The 26,917-nt window shown below is 43.2% G+C and overlaps 3 protein-coding genes across 9 annotated transcripts; 2 read left to right on the top strand and 1 right to left on the bottom strand.

Annotated features, from left to right (window-relative positions):
- The first annotated feature begins 3,154 nt into the window (after positions 1 to 3,154).
- Positions 3,155 to 5,673, top strand: HSBP1L1 (heat shock factor binding protein 1 like 1). Its single transcript, XM_052801181.1, is given in 4 exon segments — positions 3,155 to 3,318; positions 3,553 to 3,612; positions 4,578 to 4,679; positions 4,922 to 5,673. Coding segments are annotated over 4 exon segments (294 nt in total). The 5' UTR covers positions 3,155 to 3,273; the 3' UTR covers positions 5,009 to 5,673.
- Positions 5,674 to 8,325: 2,652 nt separating this feature from the next.
- TXNL4A (thioredoxin like 4A) lies at positions 8,326 to 17,103 on the bottom strand. 3 transcript variants are annotated; one of them, XM_052801050.1, is made up of 5 exons: positions 16,573 to 16,689; positions 15,366 to 15,443; positions 14,289 to 14,397; positions 9,593 to 9,696; positions 8,326 to 8,914 (listed from the first exon to the last, which is right to left on the bottom strand). In XM_052801050.1, exons 4-5 carry the CDS (start codon positions 9,634 to 9,636, stop codon positions 8,743 to 8,745), a joined length of 216 nt encoding a protein of 71 aa, XP_052657010.1. In that variant the 5' UTR covers positions 9,637 to 9,696; positions 14,289 to 14,397; positions 15,366 to 15,443; positions 16,573 to 16,689; the 3' UTR covers positions 8,326 to 8,742. The 3 variants fall into 3 exon arrangements, with proteins under 3 accessions (XP_052657010.1, XP_052656828.1, XP_052656918.1); XM_052800868.1 differs by lacking the exons at positions 14,289 to 14,397; positions 15,366 to 15,443 and adding an exon at positions 17,005 to 17,103 and having other exon boundaries at positions 16,573 to 16,747; XM_052800958.1 differs by lacking the exon at positions 14,289 to 14,397.
- A 1,684-nt stretch (positions 17,104 to 18,787) lies between these two features.
- On the top strand, positions 18,788 to 26,834 carry LOC128147537 (probable 2-ketogluconate reductase). 5 transcript variants are annotated; one of them, XM_052800375.1, is made up of 7 exons: positions 18,788 to 19,326; positions 19,954 to 20,201; positions 22,436 to 22,820; positions 24,073 to 24,244; positions 25,076 to 25,251; positions 25,990 to 26,086; positions 26,462 to 26,834. In XM_052800375.1, exons 2-7 carry the CDS (start codon positions 20,001 to 20,003, stop codon positions 26,616 to 26,618), a joined length of 1,188 nt encoding a protein of 395 aa, XP_052656335.1. In that variant the 5' UTR covers positions 18,788 to 19,326; positions 19,954 to 20,000; the 3' UTR covers positions 26,619 to 26,834. The 5 variants fall into 5 exon arrangements, with proteins under 5 accessions (XP_052656335.1, XP_052656180.1, XP_052656426.1 ...); XM_052800220.1 differs by having other exon boundaries at positions 18,797 to 19,326; positions 25,073 to 25,251; XM_052800311.1 differs by lacking the exon at positions 18,788 to 19,326 and adding an exon at positions 19,356 to 19,475 and having other exon boundaries at positions 25,073 to 25,251.
- Positions 26,835 to 26,917: the final 83 nt, after the last annotated feature.

Raw genomic sequence — 26,917 nt, 5'->3', positions numbered from 1 at the left:
CATTGGAGGGACTGGAATTTCCCTAGGAAAGAGCAAGAGAAATAGGCTTTGGATACCATTTGAGCATAAAAGCACAATGGGAAGAGTTCACAGCACAGAACTGCAATTCTGAAATAGGATGGAAGCAGATGGCTCCCCAGCCTCCAGGTCACCCTGTTTTTTATTTTTACTTCACGTGATTTATACCAAGAGGCCATATTTAAATTGAAAGTGACTAAAGTCTAAGCTTTTAACTGAAAGGAAGTAGCATAGAGCATATTTGGCATGGAAAAGGAATTTCTATTGTCAAATCTTCTCTTTTGTTCCTTTCTCTAACCCCCTCAAGACCTGTTTTTGTATTCATTGCCAACAGGAACTTTTTGGTACCCTCTTAGTAAATGAAGCATTCTTTACTTACTGCAGTAAATACTGTTATGAGCACTGGTAGCACCGGTTGTTTACTGGTTCTCAGCTAAACCTCTGCTTTTGAAACCACCAAAAAAAAGAAAAAAAAAATTTGCCTGGCTTCCCTTAGTCCATGGACACATGCCTAACATGGATTACTGCTTTTAAAATATGGCTTATCTTACATTCCCAGGTTTCAGACCCTAGAAATGTATGTAACAGATCAACTCTGAAAAACTGAGCCCTCTGAGGCGGGAGAAAATAGAGGACAGCAGGGCAAAGCTGAGAGCAACAGTTCTATTTTAAATAAATTCATTGTTAAGCAGTGTTTTTGTTGTTTGTCTCTTCTATCCTTAGGTTTTCTGAACTTTGGAACTTTTCCATGACAATTTTTGGATTTACAGACACTTCCATTTTTACTCCATAAACCCAGCTGTGGACTATTGGCCTAATTCAGCTCCAGATTTGAACCAGGAGGGCCATTCAAATTAGCTGTGGAGGCCACAAAGTAAAAGAACCAGACCTTTGGAGGCAGAAATATACAGTAAAATATTTCCTTCAGTCTCCTTCACACTTTTAATCTCCCTTTCTCCCCATTGCTATGCTGGCTGGATACCATGGGGTTTTTTTTCTGACTCCCCTGACCTGCCTCGCAAACAAGAGGAGCTATTTACAAAAAACCTTTACGGAGTCATGCTTGGTTTCAGTTGAACTCTAACCTAGCCATTGCTAAAATGTGGCGCTACAAAGATTTAGTGCAATTCTTGCAAACTCGTTGGCTCTGTAATGCTTGCAGCTCCACATTTCCAGCTGTTTCTTTACCCCTGCAAGCCCTTGACTGCAAATAGGACTCTCTGACTTTGTTCAAGATATCTGGACACAAGCAGCCAGAGCCACCTCAACTGCCTCCACAGGAAAATACTGCTGCCTAAGTGGGAAGCTTATGTAGCTGTTCTGGCAGGAGGGAAAACGAGGAAGACTATGTCTGTTACCAGGAGTAAAAATGCAAAAATAGTACAGCTATACTATCTAGCCCAAAGGGAAAGGAGATTTATTAGCAAACAGGTAAGAAGAAACAATTGTTTCTTATTATTTATGCAGCAGAACAAAAAAAGCTATGTGGTTACAGCTAGTGGCTATGTACAAATGCAAAGCATATCTATATGCATATCATTGTTCAAATTGTTTTATCTAGAAACTTTCTAGAGCGGTAACACTACTAGAGCACTCAAGCTCTGCAAAACTTGCTTGGTTTTTCTTTCTACAAAGAGAAAGGCTGTCCTGGTTTTGGCTGGGATAGAGTTAATTTTCTTCCTAGTAGCTGGTACAGTGTTATGTCTTGGGTTCAGTATGAGAAGAATGTTGATAACACACTGATGTTTTCTGTTGTTGCCAAGTAGTGTTTAGACTAAAGTCAAGGATTTTTCAGCTTCTCATGCCCAGCCAGCAAGAAGGCTGGAGGGGCACAAGAAGTTTGGGAGGGGACACAGCCAGGGCAGCTGACCCAAACTGGCCAAAGGGGTATTCCAGACCATGTGATGTCATGCCCAGGATATAAACTGGGGGGAGTTGGCCTGGGGGCGATCGCTGCTCGGGAACTAACTGGGCACCGGTCGGCAGGTGGTGAGCAATTGCATTGTGCATCACTTGTTTTGTATATTCCAGTCCTTCTATTAGTACTGTCATTTTATTATTGTTATTATTATCATTATTAGTTTCTTCCTTTCTGTTCTATTAAACTGTTCTTATTTCAACCCACGAATTTTACCTTTTTTTTTCCGGATTCTCTCCCCCATCCCACTGGGTGGGGGGGAAGTGAGTGAGTGGCTGGGTGGTGCTTAGTTACCTGCTGGGGTTAAACCACAACAAAGGCAAAGAAGATAATCTACAAGAGTGGAAAGATCAGGATGTACAGAGGAGAAGCCGCGATTATGGGAAGCAGGCAGCAATGCGGAGGTTTGCTTTGGTGCCAGCATCTCACCACAGAGATTTAACATGCCGTCCCAAATGAGGCGGGGAAGGTCAAGAAGGAAAACAAGTTTATTACAAAAGATTGTAAGCGGTAGGCTTACAGGAGATAATCTTTCCAGCACATGAAGTCACTACTAACTCAGGAGAGAAACTTTTTGTGGATGAAGGCACTGTTACGTGTTTGGCCTATCTCTAAAGTAATAGGCTAAGGAAAGCTATTGCCCAACAGTGATATTCTCCTAAACGTATAGGCACAGTAGATTGAAAACCTCGTCATTTACATCAGGCAACGGTTACAGCACCCAGGACATCTGCGTGGGCAGCAAGACACCTCTGCGATAGAGGCACCAGGAGCTTTTTGTGCTCTGAAGCCGAAAACCGCAGGGATGACCTACATGCTAGCACGACTGCAGGAGCCACGGCCCAGCTCTTGCCGATGCCTTCGGTCCTGCCTCCTTAGACGTTCTGGTGCAAGCAACGTCAGCAAGCACGGTATTTTTACCACTCCATATCAGAAAACTAATTACATGGGGAGAAGGAGACAAACCTTATAAAAAAAAAACCCAACCCAAACTTGGGCCTTTTTGGTCGGTGAGCATCTTTCTGCGTTTGTTACTTCTGTCCTACGAAATGGTAAGGCCCCTTGAAGGTCGAACCTCGACATCCTTCTGTAGTGACCTCCCTGCAGAGTTACGATTTCTCTGGAAAACAGAGGAAGAGCACCGCGAGGTGCCATTTCACGATTCACCCCGCTCCCCTCACAGCGCCCAGCCCAACCTCCCCCCCACACACACACCGCCACCATCCTCCCCTTCCCGCTGCCGAGCCCGCCGGCGGGGCGGAGCAGGCGGCTCCGGGGGAGCGGGCGGGCCGCTCACCTGCCCGCCCAGCCCCGCCGCGGCCGGGGAGCCGGAGCCGATGGCGGCCGCCGACCCGCCGGACGCCGGGGACCTCTCACAGCTGGTGAGCTGCGGGGCCGGGTTTTTTTGGGGGGGGAAGGAGGAGGGGGGGGGGGGGTGTCCCTGGCTGCGGGGCTGCGCCTGCCCGGTGCCGGTGCCGCCTCGGCGGCGGGTCGCCCCTCAGGGCTGAGGGGAGAAGGGCGGGAAGACGCCCGCCTGGGCCGTGGCTGCCCTCCGGCCGCCGCCGCCCGGGGCTCCTGCTTTTTCTCTTTAATTCCTCTCCCCAACCCCCCCCCAGGCGGAAAATCTGCTGTATCAGCTGCAGGAGAATTTTCAAGCCCTGACTGAAAAGATAACGCTGAGAAATATCCTCTTTCGAAGGCGGGTGAGGAGCTGCGCGGGAGAGGCGGCCTGCGGTTCCTCCCCCGGACCGGGCTCGGTGTGTGTGTCCCCCCCCTCGGGCGTCGATGTAAAGAGGGGTTTTTGCTTTTTAACATCAAATTCAGATACAGTGACTGATGTTGCTGCACACCTATGATGTAAAGACAGCTGAATGGCACACTCCCCCCCCCCCCCCCCAGTTTGTTTTTCCCCTCACCAAGAAGGAAATCCTAAAAAAGGTTTTACTAAGTCCTGTCAGCTCCCAGGGAGCTGGTCTCTGTGCGGCAATTCTGGCTTTCAAGTAAAAGAAGCATTAAATTACGTGTAAAGATTTTGAAGGTATATTAAAAAAGCAACAGTCTTCAAAAATGCCACTTAAATCAGCGTATTGCCGCGCATTGTTGGTTTAAAACCAGCTGTTGGCTGGGAAGGCAAGCCCTCAAAAAGAGAAATTGAGACCCGAAGGGGCTCTGAGTTTTCTCATTAGATGTACTGACAGAAACTACCTCTGCTTTCTGAAACTGCGAATTTATTACACTTTCCATTTTTTATGAAACTCCACCTTTCAGGAAGCGGCTGCTTTAGTGTCAGAGAATAATGTTTTAGCAGCATTCGTATTCTGATTTTTTAGGTTGACTATATGGTATCACCTAAAATAGTCCCTCGGAAAGAAAGCAATTTCTCATGCAGAAAATACTCCAGTTCACTCATGGGCATACAGGAAGGCATTTGAAAATATTTAGAACTTGAATGCTTATCTGTTGCAAGAGACAGTGGGGTTGTCTTGTAATAATGCAACCTTGTGCATGCTTCATCCTGCATTAAACATGAATAAGTAAGAGGCTGAGACATCTGGAAGAAAGCTGCTTGTTTTTCTCACAGAAGAAAAAAAACCACCTACAGAATTCTAGAATTCTTATTTATAAATAAGTTATCTTTAACTTTTTACTGGAAGAAATGGGCGAGCGCATTGATGACCTCGAGAAGCATGTTGCTGACCTGATGACAGAGGCTGGGATAGAAAACACCGACGAAGAGTTGAGAGTAAAGAAACTTAATTTTTACTGTATTTTATGTACTTCCACTTAGTTTTGAACTATGGGCAGCACCTAGCATGAAAATATTGTTTATGTATTTATCATACCTGCATTCACTTGGATTTTAAAGTATACTGAGATTTAAAAAAAAAAAATATTTAAAACTACCTTGGCTTTCTTTTTGCCAAGAGCCAAAGAATGCTACCACTTTTTCAAAAGAAAAAGTGTAGCTTGCTAAATCTCTTCCAGCTGAGTGCCACTACAAGGGGTAGTGCAAACTAATCACAAACATGTAAACCGAGACTGGACATTTGTAATAAAACGTGTGTGGCTTAAAGCACTCCCACCCACCATTCCTGTCCCGCAAGTATGCTAACCTAGCTGATTGAGGATTCCTGCTGGTTTAAATTTATGTACATCTGCTTTTAAACCTGCTTCAGCTTCCCAATGTGGCTCAGAGCACACCTCTTAAATACATTCACCCCGACCACAGCAGTAGTTTGTTCTCACAGCACTAAGATGGGGGATGGAAGGAACAAGGATAAGTTTAGTATTATTGTCAAACGCTCTGTAATATAAAATCATGCTACAGTTCAGGATTGTGTGCTAGATTTTAAGTCGCTATCTGTTGAAACTGCTACCCGCCCCGATGGATGCCTTAGCCAGTGTTCTTGGTATTTAGGAGACAGGATTGCTTCCCTGTTCCTTGGGTGAAAGTGATGTAATCTTCCTGTTGTTTTGTGTTTTCCTGATTCAAACTGAGACACACCAATTATTCTTGTCATTCGGAGACTGCTCACACAGTGAAAAACAGGAATATCTGTAAATACATTGAGCTAATGTAGGCATCCATTCATTTGGATGCCTTTTTCATGATAAACTATGAAACAATTTTCAGAAGTATAGAAGTACAATCCATGAAAATGTATTTAACTGCACAGAGATCGTCCTACTTTTATGCTGAATCACATTCATGAATAATTAAACCACTAACCTACTTACGCACTGTTTCTTTGCAGCACTGAAATGAGGATGTGATCAAGAAAGATAAAGGGAGAACAGCACTGCACTGAATCTGGGAGTTTACAATCAGCATCACTAGTCACAAAAGCATTAGTGAAAACAAACATGCTTGCATCATGTCACGATAGAATCTAAAAAAATTTTTTTTTTTTTAATTATTGCCCCAGGGAAAAAGGAGCAAGCTGGGTTTATTCATCTAAATGGGACACTGTATTTCCTGTAATTGGAAAAGAACTGTTAGTTTCAGGGAAGGCAAAACCCACTATTTTGGATAGAAAACTATATCCTATATAGTGAACTTATGCAGTCACAAACTTTTTCAATGTATGAAAATGTATTTAATTTATTTCAGTAATATTAAATTTTTCATCATATTTCTTTGTTGCGTTTTTAACTTAAATGTTCTCAGAATAACAAGACCCTTCTATGGCAAAACTTTCCCATTTGCATGTGCCATTTTGATGCTTCTTTAAATGTTTTACGTTACAAAATGCACCTTACCTTATTTGATGTTATTACAAAGGTGCCTTTGCAAAACTTCATAGGTCCAATGAATATAAACTGTTCTGCACTAAAAGAAATAGCAGTATTTGCACAGATCACAGCTATTCATTTGTTACTCTTTTCACAAGCCCACCCAAAGCTGTGCACACCTGTGCAGATAACATCATCAAGGTTTGCATAGTGCGCCAATTTCAGTTCTTTAATGTTAGTCATTTTGATGAAAGAGCCTATTTTAAAGACTTGGAGATAGATAAGGAATTCCAGTTACTAAACATGACCTAAGCAAGACATGCTAGAGTCAAAGAAAACCAGACATCTGCACTAACTTTAAGGTTCTTGTACACCAAAATGTTGGCGCTTTTCGCAGGAAAGATTTTGTTTGAAACTTAATGGGAACCTCTTGCAACAAATGGAAAAACTGAGGCATTACCAGGTAAATACCTGCTAACGAAGGATAAATATGCTTTTTAAAACTTTGGCAGGTGTTAATACTTCACGTATATTACAGAGTCTTCATTAATGTCAAGAAATCATTCTCATCAATGCTTTAATCAGTGTAGATTTGCAAGCAATGTCAAACTGGGGGGAGAGGTTGATATCCTAGAGGACAGGCTGGAGAAATGGGCCAACAGGAACCTCATGAAGTTCAAAGGGGCGAGTGCCAAGCCTTGCCTCTGGGACAGGGTAAGGATACGCTGCAGGGCAGTTGCAGGGGGCTGGCTGGCACGCAGCTTTGCAGGAAAGGCATGGGGGCCTGGTGGACAAGCTGTACCTGCGTCAGCAGGGTGTCCTGGCAACAAAGGCTGCAGCCACATACTGGTCAGTATTAGCACAAGTAGAGCCAGCAGGTCAGTCCCCTCTATTCAGCTCCTGTGAGACCACACCCAGAATACTGTGTCAATTTTGGGGCTCCCCAGTTCAAAAAATACATAGTTATGAGGGTGTTAAAACAGAGCCGCCAAGATATGGTGGAGTACAAAGCATACAAGGGTTTGAGAAAATTCTGTTAGTTCAGCCTTAAGAAAAGACTATGGCTTCTTGCTGGCAACAACTACCCCACGGTAGAGCATGGGGAAGAGTCAGACTCTTGTTGGAGGTGTTTTACACAAGGGAGTTAATAGACACAAGCTGGAACACAAGAAATTCCAGCTAGATGCAAGGAAGACTTTTTTCAACTACAAAGGTGCTCAAGCAGTAGAAGAGGCTTTCCAGAAAGGCTGAGGAATCTCCATCCTTAGAGATACTCAAGACTGGACACAATCCTGGGCAACCTGATCAAGTGGGACCTACTTTGACTGGGAGGTTGGTGGTCCCTTCCAACATAAATGATTCCATAAGTAATAATCACTGTAAACCAGATTAATTCAAGCAGAAATTAGGACCCTGTGTTTTACTTCCTTAACTCATTCTAAACCCTCTAAAACAAACTTGACAGTAAAAAAGCATATTCTACTTTGTCTTGTGACAAACAGGACTAAAAATACAGGTATCTCCTTTCTGCATAGCCCAGCTTGTTTTTTTTTAATCCTGTAAATATGCATGTATCAGTTTAAAAAAAAAAACAAAAACCAAACAAACCCAACCAAAAAAACCGCACACAACACTGGCTCCATTACCACAAAACAAAAGTTGTCAGAAATGCAAATGGAAACTTCAAAAGCCATGCCACAGTGGAATCCAATCCAAGTCTCAGGAGTATATATCCATATTAGTATACCATTAGACAAACTGGAAGTCAAATGAGAGAAAGCACAACTCATCCTTTCTTCAGCTATTGACTATGCAGCCAGCTGCAGAACTGCAATTACCCTGTGGCACTGCAGAATCTTGAGTACTTCAAACTAACTACTGTATGCATAATCACCATGAAAAAGAAGTCCATCACCAGAAGTCAATTAAGTTTGGGGAGGGGTGTATGCACAAAGTCATGGAAGATGTTTTCTCTGAGTTTTGCTAAATATTGATAAATGCACCTTAGCGTTTTATTCCTATTTTTAGTGGATACAGAAGACCAAGATACTATGCAAGAAAATCCTGACAGAAGTGATAAGCCTTCATCTTCAACATTATGACTTTGCATCCAATTACATTTGTTTTCATTCTCAAATTTAATGAGCTAGAGAAAATTAAGGTGAATAAGTGGAACTCACTTTATTCTTTTAAAAAAAGCCATAGTATAGTTTTCCCAGTTATTTGTGTAACAAAAGCAAACAAAACCAGTCTAAATGTTTTTCTGCAAACAGGCTTTTGGTGTACAAAAATACATAATACCAAAAGCACAACACAGAGTAAAGTCTTTAAAAAATGAAAATAAAAAAACAACCCAAAATTCAGCTACAGTATTACTGCAGTCAGACAGTTCCAGGCTTCGTGTCTTCTACTTTTCCAAACAGAATTCAAACCTTTTAAATAATTCAAAATATGCTCAAAGTTGAAGGATTTGTAGTTTTTTTTTCTTTTAATATATATATATATGTACACACATACACAAGAATAAATTTAAGTGGATGTAGGGTTAAAAAAAAGGCATCTCCAAAGAAACGTCAGTATCTGTATTTAGTGGAATAATCTTTTGGCGATACCACCAAACCTCGACCTTTGCGGGCTCCTCTATAAACAGTTTCTATAATGTCAATCATCTCTTGCTTATCTTCCATTGCCCAGTTGATCTTGTTGTTATTACCTGTACCCAAATCAATCATGATGTGTTTGTTCCTTTAAAGGGAGAGAAAAAACAGACAAGTTAATATGGTATTTTAATTCAGAAAGAAACTTTATATCCCCCACAAGAATGGTTTGTAGGATTCAAAAAAAGCCCTTATAACATAAACAGGCTTGCAAAATAAGCCTCAAAGAGTATCCACTCCTGTCACTCAAGTTGGCATTTTACTGCCCATTTCTAAAGCTAGAATAAAGATTGCAAACATGCCCCCAAGACTGCTACTCAGTGCAATTATCCTTCAGCATATTCCTCGTTGTTTGTATTTCTTTCCCACTACTGTCTTAACACCAGAGAGAGTTCCACACTTGTCAGTAGCACATTTTATCTCATCAATGTAGATGCCTTGGCTCCAAAAAAACGTAGTACTTTGGGTATATCTTTAAAACAAGTTTGACAAGCTTGGCTGCCGTATTACTGCAGTATTCTATACAGGGAGTTTCAGATTTAAAACTAAAACCAATGGATAATAAAAACAGTTTCCACTATCACTAATTTGTACTCTATTATATTGGAAAACAAGCCATTTTCCTATTTAATCAGTTTACTCTTGTAAAGCAATGAAAATATAAGCATCACTATGCTAATATGCATTTAGAAATGATCTACCTAGACACTGTATTTGACACACACAAAAAAATTTAACTGAGTTACATTCTAGAACCATCACGTACCTGAAGAAAAACATGACAGTACAGGGATCGTACAACTCGTACATCTTGTTGAAGTCTGGTACTTCAGTGATATCCACAAGATAAATAACAGCAAAGTTTTTTACCTAGACAGAAGAAAACAGGAAATATAAAAGCAATATATATTACCAAGCCTTTGATTATTTGTATTACCAATTAAAAGACATAAGCTTTCATTATTGCAACATTTATTTTCCAAAATATTAACTCATAAAATCCCAGTAAACAGTATTGCTGCTATTTTTAACCACAACCACCAATTAACATGGAAAGTATTTTTAAATATAGCCAAGATGCTCATTTCACATCCAGTATCAACTGGAAAGATACGATGCTAAATCAACATCCAGAGAAACAAATGCCCTTTATATACAACTGAGACCTCACAGTGACACGCACAGCTCTAAACGAGTAACTGCTTTGTGCAAGCCAAGCTGACACATGTTGCCTCTGTTGTCAGCTGCTTATAGACTTCAGAAAATTAATGATCTAAAATGCCCTGGTGCCTGCCTCCAAGCATTTTTTTCCTCTCTAAACCATCTGATTTGTTTAACAAGGCTCATTAAATGAAAGTAAAACTGATAATTTAAAAATAAAAACTGATAGCTTTTTTGAGAGGTGTAAAGCTAAAACAGGAACTTAAAAACTTAATTGATAATGAAAAAAAGACCTTGATGAGAAGCTATTCTCTGGGCAATTCTGGTAGAACAGGCTTTCATTTTGCAGAGTTACTGAGTTAAATGCACAAGAATCCTTCCCCTTTAATGTCACAGTTAATGTCTTCATTCCCGAAAGAAAACCATGTCACATGTCACATTTTTATTTCCTAGATGTAGCATATTTGGCCTCAAGTGGAATTAGGGGAAGTTTTAGTTTCTAAACTTAGCTTATGCACGGACAGTAGAAATTAACACACACACTAAAATATAAGTCAGCAGACATCTAAATTACACAAACCTTTAACTGTAAGGTGTATTATCAAGTACTCCTGCGTTATGCCATGAACACGCAACGTTGCACCCCCCCGTCCTTCCTTACATACAAATAAGATTTTGGTCCTTCCTATCTGATGGTGCAAAATTGCCAGTCTGAGGTTAACACGTGGTCTAAGATTTATGAAAAACTTACTGTTTGTCACAGTACTTCCCACATGTTAATTTTGCTATCAAGGTCTGGAAATGCTATGATGAGTATAAATTTCTGCGTGATATAAAGATATTTTATTTTAGTCCACAAAACAGTATTAGACTGTACCAGAAAAATGTTATATATGGTATACCCTGTAATTAAACATCCTAGCAGGCACTCTAGTTGAGAAAGTATGGAGATGTTTGTTTACAAAAAACCAGAAGCGCACAGTAAATAAATTTTGATGGACTTCTGCTTCAAGACAGTTTCTAAATGATAAAAAATAATCACACTTCAAAGATGTAAATAAGTATTACTAGTGAAGAAAGGAAAAACTCTTCTGGAGTGAAATAGCATTTAAATAGTTTTTACTGTGCTTTTATGGAGCCAGTTATAATCCTAGACTCTGTCAATAATCTAATGAAAACATCCCATTTAAGCCATGTTCCAAAACAACCAAGACGTAAAGCCTTGAAAACCCAAGTTAGTCATGATACCAAACTCCACCACCCTCTGAAGTCTTCATTCATGCCCATTTCAGTTTTATATGAAAGATTTCTAAGAAACTTAATGGGATGTTCAGAGTCAACAATTTAGTTGAGAAGTGGCTGAAGTTACTCCCTGGTTAGCCTTAGGAGGCAAAAGACAGTTGTGGTTTTCTGTTTGGTGTTTTTTGTTGGTTTTGGTTTTGTTTTAAAAAAAAACCCACAAAATCCAAAGGGCCATTTTAATTTTCTCCTATCGTTTCTTCTTCCATCCTGCTGGCATTTTTAGCATCAGCAGTACAGCTTTGCCACATGGGGAAATTTCTGCAACACATTTGGCAATTCCGACAAACTAAACATAATCTTTGAACAATTATTTAATTTGGAGATTAGAAAATAATTTTAAGTTAAACCAAGCATTAATACAACATTCTTAGGACCCGCTTTATTCACTGAAAGATTAGTCCAAGGAGGTTTTACGTTGCACCAGAAGACCACTACGAAAGCACTGCTAAACCAAAATTTTACTTCCAAGAACTGTGTACTCCACATAGTACTGGAACAACAAAACTTTTAAATTAGTTTTACACTATATACATTTAATTTAGTTGAGCTGTTGCAGAACCAGAAACGCTTGTCACTAGCAACGAACATCAACAGCCTGAGATTTTAGAAAAGAGACCCAGACTATTCAAGTCTTAAATAAGTTATTACATAAATCTTACTCAAAAGGACTGGATCATTCAAATCACCTTTGCACAGCACATCCACAAGTTATCACTGTTGTCCATGTATCTCAGACATTAACTGAATCTTCCTTCTCTCCTACCTACTTTTATAGAAGTGAAACTGATGACAGTCACCTGCTCAAAAGCTTGTATGAAGTCTAAAGCAGACCTCAAAGCTAGATACAGACTCTCAAATTTGAATGCAGAACTTTGAAAGTGGGTCTATTCTTTCCCCTTTGCTTTCTTAATTTCAAATGTGACCACATTACCACTCCAAAACCACTCAGCTTGCAAGCGCATTGAATAAGGATGTGTTTTGCTGAGTTTGGACGCTGGCTGCCAAGGTTGCCCGTGACACGGGCCTTGCCATGCAATGCTCCGATATATGTAGCAGCAGGAGGTTGGGATTCAGGCCTAAGAATGAGCTAGATAAAAACATGGGTAAGAGGCTAAATATGGAAAGGGTGATGCAGAAGCACTGAAGTGGCCATAATACCTACTGTTAGTGGCCATGGCAGGCTGGGCAGGCTTGTCACCAATAGGCATTTTATTTCAACACAAGACAAGCCCTGCAGAACTACTCAAATGTGTCTCTCTGCACAGTATTGACCAGTTTTACAGCCTGAAGCAGCACTTGCTGTCTCAGATACAATATTGGAGCCAAGATGCAGTACAGAGCCAGCTTCACAGCACTACAGAGCAGCACCTGAGCCAGCTTCACACACAGCCGGTTCTAATTCACAAGGCTTTAGCTTCTTTTTAAGCAAAAGCAATTGAAGTATTTCTGGATTCAGGCCGGTATGGATGCAGTAGTTGATCTATACTTGAGCTAGTAAGTCTGTGGAGACAAACCAAAGCTTAACCTCTCCCCATCCACTGGGACTTGAATCCATTCCCCAGACAGAGCTGTCAGTTCAAAAAGCACATTCCTATATAGAACAAGCTTCACTATCATTTGAAGGCAGTGGTTGCTGAGAAGTTCTCTTCCTGACTTTTGAGGTATAGCTGGGCTTACAGTATGGAGACCTCAGAACAAGAATTAAATACAACTCTGAGCAAGCAAACCACACTAAATAAAAGCAGCTGCAGCTGCTGAGGTTGCAGCTGCAACAGTTGAGACTACACTGAGGTTGTTAGTGTAAACCAAAATTTTACTGTCCAGACAATATGCAAAAAACCTTGTGGTATTTTATAAGTTGAACACATAACACAAGTTTATTCTGAAAGTACTTAACCTCATAACATACACTAAAATATAGTAAATTTGTTGCAGTAAGTCAGCTGCTTTCTGGGAAAAAAAAAAAAAAACAACAAACAAACTCTAGTGATAGACCTCCTTTTGGACAGCTTGCTCAACACCTGAAGATAAAAACATTTTCAGCAGAAAAACAAGACAGGTATTAACTTTCAAATGTATTTATTTCTGACACTCTGACTTCCTTTAGCCATCTTTCAATTCAAAACTTTCTCTGTCTTACCAGGCCATTGTAGCTGCTGTCCATGGGGACAGGATGAGGATGAGTAGGAAACTAAAAATCAAACAGCAGCATGAATTCAGAATTTGGGCTTCAATTTTGATTGGGGTTTTTTATTCTTAATTACTGTAGCTTCACAGATTAGTCTACGTTACTCAACACACATATACAAAACCCCAAAGTACAGTATTGCCTAGCCACAGTTAGACTATTTTAATACTTGACAGAACCGTATCTGCTTGGGTGGACTACTATTAAATCTTTAAACTGGACGGCTCAATATAAAGGAGAGGAATCTATAGGAGCCTTAACATCAGATAGAAATTCTGTATCCTATCTTGATGAAGACCATACACTTAGCTAGTAAATAGGAAACACAGATGTAGGAAAAATCATATGTCAGGTGAAATAAATCTCATTTGTCATGCGAAGTTCTCCCTCCTGACCTTCTTCATTAACAATGTCATTCCAAAAAAATTAATGCATTCCTACAACATGAGATTGCCACAGAATATGATCAATAACTAGGAAGAATGGCAACGATCATGAAGTCTCTTTATATTTCTTTTAGGGGTAAGGAATACTCTTCTTTTGTTAAGATTTCAGCTCCCTTTAAGAAGCAAATCTCACAGCCATACATCACCTTATGGCCCAAAGCTCATACAGCAAATACCTAAGGAAATCTGAGACAAGATCTTACAGTCCATCTTTCCATCTTCCTAACCAGTTTCTAGACAATGTTTTTTATGTTTAGAAGTTTTTATGGACATGGAAATCACAGGAAAGAAAGCCCAGGAACTAAGACTAGCTTTTGCAACACATCATTCAAGCTGAAGGCAGCTATCAGACTTGCATTACTGACCTGAAAGAGGCTGCACACACAGTAAGTGCAAACTTGAAAGTCTGTACTGTCAATATTTATTTGAATTTTTTTTCTTGCTAATTATGCTGTAAGTTTAGGTGATAAATTTCTAGGGGAAAAGAGAAAGACATAGTGCTGAGAGCAATGCTTACAGCTAATAATTTTGAAAATACTATAGACATGAGTAAATGGATTAGCTTTGCTCAGCTTTAATTACAAACACCAGTAACTATAATACCAATACATTTTTTTATAGCTCCCTCTTTCCCTGCCCCCCCCTTTCCTCTCTCACTTTTCATGTAACCTTAACAGAAAGGCAGAGGCACAACTAATGTTTGAGTGAAAGCCACAGCTATTCACACTTCTGATTATGGTTAAACAAATGCAAAATATTTGAACAATCCTTCCTAAACCCACATTGACCCAATACAACCTATTGGTTAAAGTGACCTGGTTTCACAAGAGGTTATGTGATTTACAGTATTCAGTCCTACATAAATCATGGTTTTAACATATTTCTTAAAAAAAGGAGTATTAAAGTAATTTAGCAGCCAAACCCCTGTATTTCAGGGGATGGGTTTTTATACTTGTGAGCCTCCTTTAAAAAAAAAAAAAAGTGTATTTTTAAAAAAGGTGTTCCAGAGGAATTTTGTGAAACGCAATCCTTAGATGTTTGGCTGAAACCCTGACAAAGCAAGAATCTAACATCTTATAATTTGTTTTGAAACTCAGTGAAAAGTTGCTTCTTTTTCATGTAACACTGGGGAAAAAAACACCAGTCAACTGTAAGTGGAGTACATTTCAGTGAAAATAATCTGCTTTGTATTGTCATATAGTGTTCTAGCTTCTTTTCCCCCAAAAGGATTCAAATGGAAAAAATCCTGTTTTCCTATTATAAAGTACAGATAAACATTACTGCTACCCCAAAATATGCTGCAGACTAAAAGAATATGGCACCATGGTAACAAATGTAAAACGTGGCTACATTTTCTTCAGATGTAGCATGCAATTACAGCATGTTAACATTCTGCATTATTCTCTAGTAAAACCACCTGTACAATTGGAACTTTTACTCACTCTTTAAAACAGCAGAGATCCAAACATGGCTTGTAAGCAAGAGGATGAGGAAGGATCTCCCCCTTTAATTTGCCATTTCTGCAGAGGGAGATTTTTAAATAAGAAGTTACATTGTTCTTTCTTCCCCCAGTCACCCCTAACTGCCAATATGTCTGCCAAATTGCCAAGCATCCTGCCAAAAGTTGATACTAACAGTATCTGAGCATAAGACACTCCCACCATGTTAAACACAAAACAACTACATTAAACCATGTCACAACTCCTTACTGTATTCCATTATGTCTTAGCTTTTGGCTATGGGTATAAATCTTTCATTGTAAGGGTTTTAGAGACAGAAGTGTATTTATTTAAAAATAACATTAAAAGAGAAAGGAGTCCACCAAAAAAAGAACTCTGTACGCATACAATTTTACATGAAGATAGCAGACTCCTTTTCCTACCCAAGTTACCTTTTCTGGTTCAGATTTTTTTGCTTCATTTTCTATGTGGTTCAGTTAAAGAGCAGATGTCAATTTTCTATGTCTATCGCTATGCAAAACCTCTACCAAATATAAGAACAGATAAATCATAGCTGTTTGTAAACAGCCCAGTTTTTCTTCAATATCTGTCTGTCTCGAGTGAGTGACCAGCTGTCAGCAGGCATTCAGTTTCCATCTGAAAACAGCTTCAGAGTTTGGCTCCTAAAATTTAATTCAGCCCATGCAACTCAAGGGAATGCCATCTGCCTCTACGAATAATATCGCTGATAGATTAATCAAAACCACCCTGTATATTTTAGGATCTTGGCATTTTTAAGAGTCAAAATGAAAGTAACTTTTCAGGTTCTTCAAATGGAAACCTGAAGCTACTATACATTCTGATTGTGAAGTGACAGTGCTGCACTTCCTACAGCCACAGCAGTCCTACTACCAAGTGCTTTTTTTCTGCTTGATTGCTGACGTTCGTTAAACGACAGATTACTAACCGGCAGCGATTCTGCCTTCAGAACTTGCAACACTCTTTTCCCCCCCATTAAACACTACAAACATCAGAGCAGCAGATGACTTTAGGAGACGCTCACGAAAGCAAACCAAACAGCTTTCTCGCTGCCTCCTAAAGCGGGAATACCTCTCCAGACACCGAGTTAGAACCTGCCTCAGGCTTTGCGTCAGCCCTTTGAAACGCTGAGCGCAGAAAGCGACCGTCCCACGTTACGGCTCCGCTTTACCTTCTCGGCGATGCTGTATAAGACTTCATCCATTTTCATGCAGGTGGGGTCCCAGTCGTGCCCGAAGCGGATGACCACGACTCGGTCCTCTTCCGAGAGGATGGCCTGGTCCACCTGCCAGCCGTTGTGCAAGTGCGGTAACATGTACGACATCCTGAAGGCCGGGGAGGCGGGCCTGCGGGACGACAGCAACCACCCGGCAGCTGACAGCCCGGCCTGCCTTCGCACGGCCCCGCCAGACCCCCACGACGGCACCCTCGCCCCGCAGGCCCAGGCCCGCCTTCAGCAGCCGCGGCCTCCCGGGGCCCAGCCGCGATGCCACCTCGCCGGGCCGGGCCGGGCCGGGCCGGGCCGGGCCGGGCCGGGCCAAGTTCGCCTCGCCTCGCCTCGCCTCGCCCCGCCCCGCCCCGTCCCGTCCCGTCCCCGCCGCACCCCGTGGGCGTCCTTCTTCTTGGCGAAACGGGGCGACGGAACCACGGCGAGAGCGGAAGCGGAAGTAAGGACAGACGTTCGTACGCTGGGAAACGCGCTTCCGCCCCGCGGAAGGGGCGGGGCTTCCCCTCAGTGGGCGGGGCGAAGCGGAGCGAGCCGAAAGAGCCGGGGGGGGGAGAGGCCGTTTGGAGCATACCAACTGTGAAGGCGGGCGGGGAGGGGCGGAAGAACAGCTTGGACCGTACCAAGCGGGGAAAGGGGGGGGGGCGAGGTAGCGGAGGCCCGGGTGGGACGTCACCGCTCATCGCCGCGGGTGTGACGTGGCAAAGGCCCTGCGAGAGCCTCTTGCGTCACAGCCCTGCCTAGGGCCAGGCGCAGGCGTTGTCCTCTCAGGGGTCTCCGTGCCCCCATCCCACCCGCTGCGGAGCCAGGCCCAAAGCGAGGGGGAGGCCCTGGGCTGGGGCCTGGGGCCTGGGCGACGGCCAAAAGGGCAAACCAAAATGGCGGGTGGCCCTGTGGGGGTGTCCCCGCTGCCCGAGAAGCCAGCTGCACCCAAACGGGCGGGCGGGTTGTGCTGCCCGTCTGCTGGCTGGGGCCGTGGGCCTCTCCCCTCGCAAGCGGGACGTGGAGCCGTGCGGCAGTGGTTGGCGCAAGTGGCCCGAGGGGTGCTGCTGGGTGGCACTGGGAGGATGGAACAGAGGTCACCGCAGCCCAAATCTCCGAAACATCTGCTGCTGACCACTCGGGGGATGTTAAAACACTCGCTGTGCCTCCATTGGATTTGATCAAGGGGATCCTGCGACAGAGTGAGCGGCTGCATGCATCTCCTGATTATGGAAGATTCTGTCACTGTATTAACCCGCAGCAATGAACATTTTCATGCTTGAGCTGGTGCTAGTTGTGGCTTGAGTGCTGTGTCAAAATGCAGGTATGTTTGAACCAGCTGGGTCACAACTGCATATCCATCTTCTGTGTTCCTTCCTGATGCTCCGTCGTGGTTTAACCCTGGCCAGCAACTTAGCACCACACAGCTGCTCACTCACTTACCCCCCCACCCAGTGGGATGGGGGAGAGAATCAGGAAAAGCAGTAAAACTTGTGGGTTGAGATAAGAATGGTTTAACAGAACAGAAAAGAAGAAACTAATAATGATAATGATAACACTAATAAAATGACAATACTAATAATGAAAGGATTGGAATATACAAGTGATGTATAATGCAATTGCTCACCGCTCGCCAACAGATGCCCAGCTAGTCCCTGAGCAGAGATTCCCCCCCCCCAGGCCAACTCCCCCCAGTTTGTATACTGGGCATGACATCACATGGTATGGAATACCCCTTTGGCCAGTTTGGGTCAGCTGCCCTGGCTGTGTCCCCTCCCAACTCCTTGTGCCCCTCCAGCCTTCTGTGCTGGCTGGGCAGGAAAAGTTGCAAAGTCCTTGACTTGGTCTAAACACTACTCAGCAACAACTGAAAGCGTGTGTGTTATCAACATTCTTCTCATACTGAACTCAAAGACATAGCACTGTACCAGCTACTAGGAAGACAATTAACTCTATCCCAGCTGAAACCAGGACATGCACCCAGCACCCAGAGCTAAGCCTGCCTGTGGGAGCTGCGCTGCACAGCCCTGGGCTGTTCTCGCACCTCGGTACCATTACGCTCTTTCATCACTCGCAGTCAAAATCCCGGTGCTTGGAACACGCTGGGTAAATGGTTTTGGTTGTTTTGAAACCAGGACATTTCAGCATTACGTTTCAGAATCGAGCTGGCCATGGAGATAGGGCGTCCCAGGCCAGTCTTCCCGCTTCCCGAAAGGCATTATGTGTTCTCCACAGGACGCTCATTTAAAAGGCTAGTTTGCAGCAGACAGGGAGAAAAGCATAGTTCCCACTCCAAAAAAATCCACACCGGCTTGAGCTGGGACTGTGGGGAGCAGTCGTGGAACAGCAGCCTGAATTTGCACCAAACTACTTTCCCCTAGAATTGCGGAGCTCACCCCAAAAACTACCAAAACCCTCGTTTTGTGCTGTCTCCTTTCTGGAAAATTCAGTGCCGGGAAAAGAGAAGAAGGTAGCCATTTCAGACCAAAGCACTCCGCCTTCAGCCGCCCCCGCAGAAGCGGGCGGTGACAGCCCGGCACCCCCCCCCTCCCCGGCGGACCGCAGCCCGGCCGTGCCCCGGCTTCCCTGGAAGCGTTCACCGGCGTTACCGGAGACCTCCCCGCCGCGGCTGGCAGGGCAGGAGTTAAACCCGGGTCCGTAGCAGGGTGCCGGACCCCCCCACACACCGCTCCAGTTCGCCGCTGGAGCTGGGCACAGGTAGCCCGGGGCCGGGGGGCTGGTGCGGGTACACCCGGGTGGGAGCAGGAACCGTGAGCTGAAGGCTTTTCCAGCTGAGCTAGGATGGAGCTGTGAAAAACACCGTCAGAAAGAAACCAGCCCTGGTTAATTCTTTGGTTATTATTCAGGTAATTCGTTTTTCTTAACAGAGAAGTTAGTGGGAGGAACTTATTCTGGGTAACGCGTGCTATTAGTTTGAAACAGAGCTCGGAAAAAGGACGTGGGTTTGTTTTGCTATGATTTGGCTAAGTCCAAAGTGGTATAGCAGTGCCAGTCTGCAAGGAAGTAGTGAGTCAAGCTCCACAGAAGAAATAAGGCCAGCTTCAGTTAGCACTTAAGTTAATACTTCAATGTGGTCCTTTTTATTTGCCCACTTGTCTCGATCTGAGTCATATTTTCCAAGTTTTCTCTGCAATGCGAGGACCAGAACTTAGTACAGATACATTACATCAATGTGTTACATGTGATTATAGATGTGTACATACACAGAAGCAGATAATCTTAGGCAAATAGAAAATGTGAGGAGACACAGCTTTAAAAAAAAAGAGAGTTAGCGACACTGCAGATGATACTAGTCCAAAACCAAAATTGTCATATCCTTAACAGGTGTCACATTTAGCACACTGGACAAGACATCTGATAACTGAAGAATTATGCTCAGGAGCAAAGCATTCAGTTTGTTAAAACCGATTCCCTTGATGTCTGGCCAGTCAAATTTGGCTTATAAATTTATTCATCCAGCTATTGCTTCTCATGGACATTGCTGTCACAGGAGAAGTGTGGATTATAGACAGAGGTACAAGACACACCCTGGTAGTGCTGGAGGACGAACAATAAGTGCTCCTCAGACCAAGGTTGGTATCTGGAGAGCCCCCTTCCTTCTGCAAGGTTCCTTGAAGTGTTTTTAGTTTACTGCTATCAATGTAATTTTTTAAGATTGTACCTGGTACTAGCAGAACCCCAGTTCCCGAACCAAAGCTGCAGTCTATTAGTGGTTCACGCGCGCATCAAACGTGGCTGAAATTGTGGCGCACTCAGCATATCCACGCTAATGAAAAGATTAATTACATGTGACTAGCCTGTCTGTAGTGCACCAGCTGGTTTGTTTAAAGCTAAACCAGCTCTTGCTGCTCTGCACTGTACTGTGGCTTCCTCATGGATCACCTTTCTGCTTGTGAAGTTCAGGAAGTGCTTCTAAAATGAACGCAGGTCTGACTCTAACCTTTGTGAGTGGTGTTTTGTAATGGAGGAGGAAGCAGTGATGAACGCAAATGATGTAATATAGTGCCACCTCACTGGCTTCTGCCAGTCAATTCATCATATCTGGTGCCCAGTCTTCCATCACTTAACAGCATAAGGTTTAATTGCCATCCAGTCTGAGTAAGTTGCTGCAGGAGCATCAAGTTGTGACCATCAAGAAGCTGGACAATGCTGTCACAAGATGACATCAAATCTTGTCTTTTGTTCTATGCCTCATTCCATCTGGAGGACGAATCTAGTTCAGCCTTCTAAGGTCACGTTGTGTGATACTCTAAGCAATATACAGACTACAGCTGGGGAAATTTGCACAATTTTCACAACCATATGGGGCTGGCGGGGTTCAAAATACTTCAGCTGGCAAGAAGTAGATTAGATATATTTAAGAACATGGTCTTCCTTTGCAATATGGTTGCACTATTCATCTCATTGCGTTGTTTGCTGCTGTTCAGAACCAGTTAGTGTTATCAGAGACTCTGTTCGTGGTGAACTGCAGACCTGTCCTAACATGGAGGCCCCTTCTAGCCCATGTACAGCAGCAGACTGGAACTGAGGCAGAAATGCAGGTCAAGGCCAGGATAAAGCAGTATTACTGGTGTCGAGATTGAAGGCATTGAATAGATGCAGTTGGCATAAGCCTGAGGTTGCTCAGGATGAGGGTAAATACGGTTTGACAGAAACTACCAATCTGCATTGACACCTTTTTGTCACAGGTTTAAATTCTGGTTACTCGCTGAAAGCTTGTGTGAGAGGACTGAAGCAGCAGGAAATCTCTGCCCAGCACTGTGTGCCCAGAATAAATCAGCATACTGCTGTGGAAAATTGTTCTGATTCAGTTAGCACAACGTCAGGTTTCCTGGACCCAAGCCTAGGACACAGTATGGGATAGACACCTAAAGTGAGTGGAGCACAGCAAACAGAATTGTAGGAAATTGGGCACGACTGTTGTTAAGACATGCAGCAAATCTTCAGCTGCCATTTTTGTCAGTAAGCACTGCCTCTAATTAGGCATGTGGCTATCTGTGGAGCCCCTATCTTATTGCAGGATACAATACATTGGCATGAGTGTTGCAGAGAGGACTGGGCTCAGAACTGTCTGGGTAGGGGAAAAGTTCTAGTATGAAGGACCATGTTGTCAGTGGGACTTACAGTATCACCTCCAGTGCTCTTCCCCACTGGTTCAGCTTATAGGCATGGGTGTGCTAAATTTTGCAGGAGGTAAGTTCAGGTACAGATCTGGATGTTTAAAACACTGAAGGCAAGCACCGTCGGAGCTGTCCAAAGATAGCCCTTCATCGTGCAAATTTGTTAGACCTAAACCACTCCTGACAGATGTTTGTCAGACCCATCTGAGCCTCAGTGCCTCCCTACACTACCTGTGGCTTCACCAACCGTAATCAATAGGCAAGAAACTTTGAGTAACTTTCTAGCGGCCTCTGTTTCATACCACTGCTTACAGAAGTTAATTTGTAAATGAAGTTGAGAAGCTACCAGATTTGTATGAAATCAATATTGATTCAGGACTAAACTGAAACTATTTGAGAAGGACACCTTGTAGGACTGCATTTAGATCTAAGGGGGTGGACATTCCTTGGTGATATAGTCTAGGTGCTGTGATAGTAAATCAGCACTTAGTGAAAATACTGGGAAGTTGTCTAACGCACCACGCTAGTACCAAGTGACTGTGGATTCATTCTGTATCGTTAAAAGCAGTATTGAGTTCCATCAGTTTCCTGTTTTACAGGTGTGAATTTAAATGATCACTACAGCATCACTCCTTTAAAGGTGTTCTCCTAAACAAAGGAGTATTTCTTCTATTCCCCTGTTGCAGGTCATGGCAGAAGAAGAGTTACCAGGGGTTTTGATTCTGGATATAGGAGGAACTCATGGTGTGCTAGAAAACCTTGCAGCACTTTTGAAGAAACACTTTCGCCTTATCACCATGAAGGAATTTCTTCAAAACAAAAAAGAAATGAGCAAAAAAATCCAATCTATTTTCGTGTTTGAGTGCAGGCCGACTATTGACCGAGAGCTTCTAGAAAGCCTGCCTAATTTAAAGGTAATTGGAAACTCTGGGGTTGGAGTCGATCACTTAGACTTGAAAATGATTTCTAGCTTTGGGGTAAAAGTGACCAACACCCCACATGCCGTGGCGGACCCAACAGCAGACATAGGAATGGCCTTGATGCTGGCCTCTGCCAGAAGACTAGTGGAAGGTAATGTTTTAAATTTTCCTGGATCTTAGCTACTTCTCTGGCATATCTCACTTTTACTATGATACAGATGATCTGTCTGAATCAATATTTGGGATGTTCTCATGGGGAAAAACTTTCTGAGGACTCCGTTTTCAGAGGCCTCTGCTTTTCCTATGGCCTGCTTCTTCGTAAGGCGATAGTGACAAGAGTAAGGGCTTTGTCTAAATTATGCACTTTAAATTCACTGGTGATATCCTGTTCGGAATGAAGTCTGGGGCATAATTCTCCTCTGGCTGTTCACTGGGTGGGTTGTTTATAGCTGTAAAAACTGAATACAAAATGCATCCAAATCAAATGTCACCACTTCTCCATTTCCCTTGGAACAAGTGTTAGGAGCTACAGGAGGGTACAAAGCATTAATGGCCATGTCCCCATCTCTAGAGCAGTAATTAGTGTAACTCTTCGGTTTTTTTCCTGCTTCTGTGAAGAGTTTTTCTAAACCAATGCGCTGTATTTCTAGAAGAGCATCAGCACTATTATTAAAATAGCTGATAATCCTTTTGACAAAGTTATTCCAAACTGTACCACCAACATTAGTTTGTGTCCTTAAAAGTAGGTCCTTTCCCCACATACCCTTGCTATGCAATGCCTTTCAGGGGAAGGAAGGTGTCAGTAGAGCCTATCACAAGAAGTTGCCTCCGTCTTGAGGGACTCATAGTCTTTCTGTCACTGCTGCTGCACCCCTGAGCATGAAATAACACCTCTTTCCCCGTGATGTTTTCTCACTGTTGCATCTTGCTGGACCTCAAGTTCTTTGTATAAAAGCTCATAGACATCCGTGGCTGAGCTGGAAATTGCAACCGTCACCCCCGTTCAAGCAGTGGGGCTGCTTTGGGTTGTGATCCAGGAGAGAAATGGTGAGATTTACCCCAGCTAAAGAAAAAGTGAAGTCAATGCTTATGGGATGGTAAGTGTGAAAGAAGCTATTTTTAAACTTTCAAGAAAATACTCCAACCGTGGAAGAGTTAATTCCCTGAGGAGCCATTCCTCCCAGCACAGTACCCACCTGGCAGCCCTCCTGTGCTTCTGGCTCCAGCGCTGGCTGCAGGGAATGGCACCATCCAGGCCCTTCCATAAACTGGTCAAAATTAGCAAGGATGTTGTTTAAGGGGTGCTCCAGAGCCCCACCACTGTGACAGTGAGAAACTTGTTCTTTCCCCCAAACCTATGTTTATGGTCGGTTTGTACCCATTTAGCATGTATTTACATTCAGGCTGCCAGACTGCAGTTTCTCCAGACACGAAGTATTTTGCTGTTGGCTGGCTGGGAGTGGAAGTAACCAGAGCGACGCTTGGGATCATCGGGATGGGCAGCATTGGTTATAGAGTGGCTCAGAGAGCCAGAGCCTTCGATATGAGGATCCTGTACCATAACAGGAACCGGAGGTAAAAACATTTGGTTTCTGCATGTAATGAGTCAGGGGGCTGTGACAGAAACCACAGCTCTGCTGTGTCCCCAGTCTTTCCAGGCACTTGTGACAGTTGTGAGCAGCACGAGGAGCACCAGCGTGCCGCTGCTTCCTCCCTTGGGCTCCCTACTGCTCCCTTCCCCCTCGCCTCCTGCACTCACTGTGCCCTGGTTAGCTACTAGCAGTTTGGAACAAGGGCCGCGTAACCTTTCTGAAGATGTTGTCCAAGCAAACGAGGCCTTGTGCCCTCATTGTGTCCCCTGTCCTGCCAGACTCTTCTTACGGCTTCTGGCAGCATCCCTGGCCCACCCAGCCAGTCACCCCTCTCCTCAGCCCAGCCAGATCACTCATCACACCGGGACCGATGACAAGGGTCTTAACTTCTGTTAGTTTTATAGTTCCCTTTCTTTCAGACTTCGCTTCCCCTTCATTCCTTTTCCACCCCAAGTCCTAACTCACATGTCAGGCAAGGAGAGACTCTACAGGGATTGGCATAGACGCAGGAGAGGAGAGTGGGGTCTGACTGCATCCCCAACCTCCTATACCTAATATTGCCTACATGCTTTGCTTTCACACATACATCACACCTTCAGTGTCCCACCACTCCTCTAGCCTCTTGCTTCCTCTAGCCCACATGCTTCCCGCCTCCTTCCAACATCTGTACTTATCAATGTCTTTTCCTTTACCTTGGCCTCAAACCTCTCAATCTCTGTGCTGTTCCAGATCTCCCCTAGGGCTGATTGATTGTTAAAGCCAGTTAGAAATCGTTGTGTCAGTTTGGGGGGGGGGTGCATTTTTCCTTCAGAAGAAAGGAGGAGGAAGAGGCGGTTGGTGCCCACTACTGTGAGAAGATGGAAGACTTGCTGCAGCAATCTGACTTTGTTATGTTGGTTGTGAACTTGACTCCTGAGACTCACAAACTGATTGGGAAAAAGGAGCTTGGGCTGATGAAACCCACAGCTACTCTTATAAACATCAGCCGAGGTAGGATGATCTAAAAACACTGTGGCTCCACAGTTAAGGTTGTGTTTTGTCTGATTGTGTTGACATTCCCCCCTCCAACCTGAGTCTGTGATATCCCTGTATTGTTTGAGTCATGAAGTAGCTGGCAGTCTACAAATGAATGACTTATCATAGATCAGATACTATGTGTTCAAAGGTCCTATGGAATTTAGAGATGCTCAGCAGATGTTCTGTTCTCTTTAGCCTTATCCTAAAGACAGCTTTTTTTAGTGGAAATAACTGAAAGGTTTATCATCACCGATGATGAATGAGGTGCAAGGAGAAACCTAAGTTTCATTTGGAACAGCTATGTAGAAAAGAAACTTCACATGGGATTACAGATCTGTTGGCACTGAAGAAGCGTACAAGAGAGATTATAGTTTCAGTAAAGAAAGCAGAGATAAAAGAGTGGAAAGCTTGAAGAGGTTAAATGATTTGTCTATAATAATACAGGAAGTCAGTGTCAAAATGAGGAAAAGACTGAAACCGGTCACATCCCAGGAAAAGCCTTACGCAGTGGATCATAATCCTCCTCTAACTAAAGATTAATAAGTAAAATCTCTGTTTTGTTTGGTTAATGGTTATTAGAAAGACATTCTACTTTCTAACAAGATGAAGATCCTGTAATTTTTCTCACTAGACCCTTGAGACCTTTCCTCACTGCCAGGTAAAAACATGTTCATTAACTCATCACAATAGCAAGATTTCATTTCCATGCAGGTGCAGTTATTGATCAAGATGCATTGGTAGAAGCTCTCCAGAATAAGGTTATTAGGGCTGCCGCTCTGGACGTGACGTACCCTGAGCCTCTGCCAAGGTAAAGAAACCTGTTTTCCATGCTATTAATCTGAAATGTTTTAAACTGTGTGCAAAAGTGTGCCCATAATCTTGATCTCCATGGGGAGTCTCTCTCACTGTTTAAGGGCAAAACCTCAGCCTGCCTCGCACAGTCATAAATAAATGACAAACTATTAGCCTTTCCCACATCTGTCAGTTCTTTGCCAGCCTAACTGACAGGCAAGGCAACGAGACCAATAGAGACGAAGAAGAAATGGGTAAGCAAGCTTCCCACAGCTTTCTGCTGGTTCTGTGCTTGTGGCCCTTTTATCTCAACAGTTCTTAACAACTAAGATGGGATAGCTGCAGAGTAAATTCCCTGTGTAAAACATTCTGTTCTTTCTGTTTCTTACAGAGATCATCCTTTGTTAAAATTAAATAACATCATCATAACCCCTCACATCGGAACTGCAACAGTCCAAGCTATCCGTATGATGGCAGAAGAAGCAATAACAAATATGCTGGCTGTTCTTAATGGCCAACCCATTCCAAGTGAAGTGTTTCCCAAATGATGTGTGCCAGATGATATCAGTATCAGTATCATATGTGTGGGAAGGCGCTATTTCTTACAGTACCACTTTTAAACTAAAAAAACCCAACCTGTTCCTGCACTGCTCTTGTCATGATACTGCAAAGCTGTCATCTCACTAGACTTGATCTGTACTGTTATTTACAATTCTGAAAAATAAAGTGGAACTAATAAAAGGGACTTGTTTGAAGATTTTAAACTGAACAGTTATGCACTTTGATATCTTCAGTCCATTATTTCAATGAATACTTGCATTCTCTTCCCAGTACTGGCTGCTACATA

Source organism: Harpia harpyja, chromosome 1 (assembly GCF_026419915.1).
Source record: "Harpia harpyja isolate bHarHar1 chromosome 1, bHarHar1 primary haplotype, whole genome shotgun sequence".
NCBI classification, from domain to species: Eukaryota; Metazoa; Chordata; class Aves; order Accipitriformes; family Accipitridae; genus Harpia; species Harpia harpyja.
Note: the sequence above shows the minus strand (reverse complement) of the source record. Positions and strands in the feature narration are given on the sequence as shown.